Source organism: Halyomorpha halys, unplaced genomic scaffold, assembly GCF_000696795.3.
Source record: "Halyomorpha halys isolate HHAL.00 unplaced genomic scaffold, Hhal_1.1 Scaffold1084.1, whole genome shotgun sequence".
NCBI lineage: Eukaryota > Metazoa > Arthropoda > Insecta > Hemiptera > Pentatomidae > Halyomorpha > Halyomorpha halys.
Window position 1 is genome coordinate 69,118 of NW_027106765.1, and position 3,759 is coordinate 72,876.

Consider the following 3,759-nt stretch of genomic DNA (forward strand, 5'->3'; position numbering starts at 1 on the left):
AAAAAAAAACATGTTATAATTAGAAACTTCAGATTTAACATGTTTATCAAATTGAATAATTGTGTATCTAATGTAATACCATGAGTAAAGTTGTAATACATTAATTAATATTTTTTATAATTGAAATTTAACTTTCCAACAATTACTTATTTGATTTTTGCATTCCTCGAATATATATTAAAATAATTAAAAGATTGAAAATAAGTCAACAATATGAAAATAATAAATACATGCGTTAATTGCCTAAGTAAAATTAAATTCAAATAATTAACAATCACGATTTAATTTATCCAAATCAATTGAAAAATCAATATTTAATTGAATATAGAGTATAGGTTAGATAAATAAATTGTATATTCATAAGGAAAGTGAGCTGATTTCCAAATTAATATCACACCAAATGGGCGTGACTCCTCATAAACTAGATTGATTGAGTAATGATCTACAACTTACTTCAACTGTAGGGTTTCCTCTTGAGTCGAAAATTTGCCTGGCGAATATTTTCTTGATAGACATTTCTTTTTTCGTTTCCTTCTTTCCTTTTCTACATAATGAACACATAAGTGATGAGTTATGAAAATAACCAAATTTTAGCAGTGAGAAAATATAAAACATAATCAATTTAATAAAATAAAATTACTTAAAAAACCGTGCAATGTAGGCTTTGCTTGTACAATTGACATAGAAATGAGTACTATTTTGAGTAAATAATCTATTTAGTAAATTGAGTGAATACATTGGTGTTACATATCACTGAGAGCATTCTAATGAAACTAAAATAAACATAATGATAATAATAATTAGATCAGATGTTAAAGAGTATTAAAAAAAAGTGAAAAACCGGCAAAGAAACTGATATGTTATCAGAATAAAAGAGAAAAGAGAAAAAAAAATATGATTGTAATATTAAAGATTATAAACAATATGATTGTTTTTTATTTGATATATAATGTAATGCTTACTAAGTAGTTCAAGTTAAGATATTATATCTACAACTAGACGTGATTGAAGAAACGTACAGATTGAAACTGGCCGACTGATAGAAGAGGGGAGCTCTTGCCACCAGTTCAACTCATGATAAATTTTCGTTGATAATAGACGCTATCAATTTCTGTCAATCTATCCTCGAGTATATTTAGAAATTGAGAAATCGATGCATCTAAGGACATGGAATATTTCAATATAAAAAAAATTATCATAATACATTATCATATTCTAATAGGATTCATTGTAGACTTATGCTGTTAAAAAATAAATAAAAAATAACAATGTAAAAGAAGAAAAAAACATTATTGACTAATATTCTTTGTTAAGTAAGAGCTGAAAAAGATGCAACAATAGATTAATTTTTTTTTATTACAGGAGTAAACCTGTTACAGGAATACGTCAATCCATAACTAATTTAATCCTTCTTGGCTATAACTTGGACATTTGTTTAATATTACGGACTTTTAATCCTTTTTAAAATAAGTTTTTGTTTTATTAACATCGCACCTCTTTGACGCAAGCAGGAAGAAAATTGTAAACAATAAGCTGCAAGGTTAATCGATTAATCAGCTGATCACTCAGATGTTATTTACCTCCCTGTGTAGATGTAGTTTTCAAGTTAGTTCATTTAATTTAAATTGAATTTATCTTTTATCAACTTTTGTGACTTTATTTTTTTTTTATATTAAGAAACATAATGTTTCCTGTAAGTGTTGTTTTTAAAATAGGCCCTATGTGGTCAGGAATAATGTGAGGTGAGAGTTTCCTTTGTTTTCTTATCATTTCACTCAGTTATTTTTTTATTGATAATTGTTATTGTCAGCTCCTACAATTTGACCAGTTTTTAAAAATATATATGTAAGTAATTGATATTTTATTCCTTATGAATAAGCAAGTTGTGTTTACTCTTTAAATATTTCTATTTATTGTTTATAAGTCGTTTCAAGATACTTTATTCATTTAGAATTACTGCACAAAGACATTTTAATGTTAAAAATTCGTATATTCTTTATATTTAAGGAACTATAAGTTATTTCTTCGACCTGGAAGAATCAGTTCCTTATATAGCCAACATTAATTCCTGATGCCAACCTCCCTCTTAATGTGTGGATTGAATTCAAATTAGCTCCCCATACCTTTATGGTGCAGATGAAAAGAAAAAGGTAATAAGTAGTGATTGGCTTTGAATTAGATTTGAATTTTTGCTTACGTTCTTTAGTCTCCCTTTGTCTGTTTAGGGTTTATCAAAATGGTTAGTATGAGTTCAACTCTAGTCGAAACAGTTTCAATCAACTATGAAGACTTCAATGAAAGTTTCCTCACTTGTGGAACTTGTTTATGTAAGTAAATATTTTAAAAACTACATATAAATTTATTTTCAATTTATTATTGTCATTATTTTCTTGTTGTATAATGGCTGATTTAGATTTTATATATGAGTGGAATTTATGCTTCTAGTTATTATTTCATCCCTTTAAGTATTTATAATATTGTCGTGTCGTTTACCTTTTCATAATCTATTTATTATATTGTATTGACTAATTATATGTCAATATATTTTTATTGTATGAGTGATATATATTTAGATCATTAAGCCATTACAATTATTCTAAATTATTATCATACAATATTATATAATTAATAATGAAGTTTTATTTTCATCCTATCAACTTGGAAGTTTTTTATTAAAATCATATGACTGATGAAATTTATTATTCTAAAAATTCTTTTGTTTACAATTAATTTCACATATGATTTAATTTTGTTTATTAAAGTTAATAAATTATATTTACACATTAATAAAATTGAGTTTTGTTAACTAATTTAGGATTATGATAATCATTAATTAATTAACAACTTTTATTAATGAGACAATTATGTTATTTTATATTAGTCAATTAAAAAAAAAAAATTATGTATCAAAGTATAATGTAAAATTAAGGCTTCTGGATTACTTTTATATTTGTTGTTAAAAATAGAATTACCGTGAAGAAATTTTTTTAAAGTGTCCATTTCGTGAATATTTGGCATTTAACAAAAATTACAGTCCTTGAAAACTTATTTTTACTACCAAGCCAGCTGCTTAAACAGTTTGTTCCTATTTTCACATTTTAAATTTTTGTTCTCTAAATTTTCTCGTCATTAATATCTTATTTACATAATTTTTTTTTTAAAGGTTCATATTTAATTAACTCATTATTAAGAAAGATAGATTTTTTTAAATTATTAATTAAATAATTTAATTTTCAACATTAGTTAATCATTTTAATCTTAATCCTATCAAACTACGAAATATGGAGATCAAATTAATAAGAAATTTATTTTAATAAAGTTTTATTATATTTTTGTCTGATTAATTTTTATATTTTGAGTTATTGTTGAGTAGACTTATCAGTAAATATTCTGTTGAAAGTTTAGCATAGTTGATTTGATCAATAATTGGATGGGTGACCTTTAATGCTCTGTTTTTCATGTTTGTCCTGTGGCCACTAATGTATAAGGAGCTGGGACTGAAATAACTTGACTTTCATTATAAGAAAAAAAAATTTATATTATATGTTATTTTGGCGGAATAAAAGTTTTTTTTATTTCAAAACTTGTTTTAAACTTTTATTCGTAAAATTAACTGCCAAAGACGTCTTTAAAAAAAAAAAAAGTAAAAAAAAACATGTTATAATTAGAAACTTCAGATTTAACATGTTTATCAAATTGAATAATTGTGTATCTAATGTAATACCATGAGTAAAGTTGTAATACATTAATTAATATTTT

The 3,759-nt window shown here is 24.2% G+C and overlaps 2 protein-coding genes across 4 annotated transcripts in view; one reads left to right on the plus strand and one right to left on the minus strand.

Moving 5' to 3' along the window:
• The window catches only part of Eno (enolase), a 10,614-nt gene extending 9,511 nt beyond the window's left edge, over positions 1-1,103 (minus strand). The window contains exons 1-2 of one of the 3 annotated variants that reach the window (XM_067045082.1): positions 963-1,103; positions 454-544 (exon numbers count right to left, since the gene is read on the minus strand). In XM_067045082.1, coding sequence (XP_066901183.1) covers positions 454-516 — 63 coding nt within the window. In that variant the 5' untranslated portion in view covers positions 517-544; positions 963-1,103. Of the gene's footprint in view, positions 1-453; positions 545-640; positions 785-962 lie in introns of those variants that run through there. The other 2 variants (XM_067045083.1, XM_067045081.1) reach the window with 2 other exon arrangements.
• A 129-nt stretch (positions 1,104-1,232) lies between these two features.
• LOC106688223 (tripartite motif-containing protein 3) overlaps positions 1,233-3,759 on the plus strand; it is a gene marked incomplete in the record, with an annotated part of 55,977 nt that continues 53,450 nt past the window's right edge. Inside the window, 3 exon segments of the mRNA XM_067045080.1 lie at positions 1,233-1,845; positions 2,008-2,150; positions 2,226-2,327. Coding sequence (XP_066901181.1) covers positions 2,237-2,327 — 91 coding nt within the window.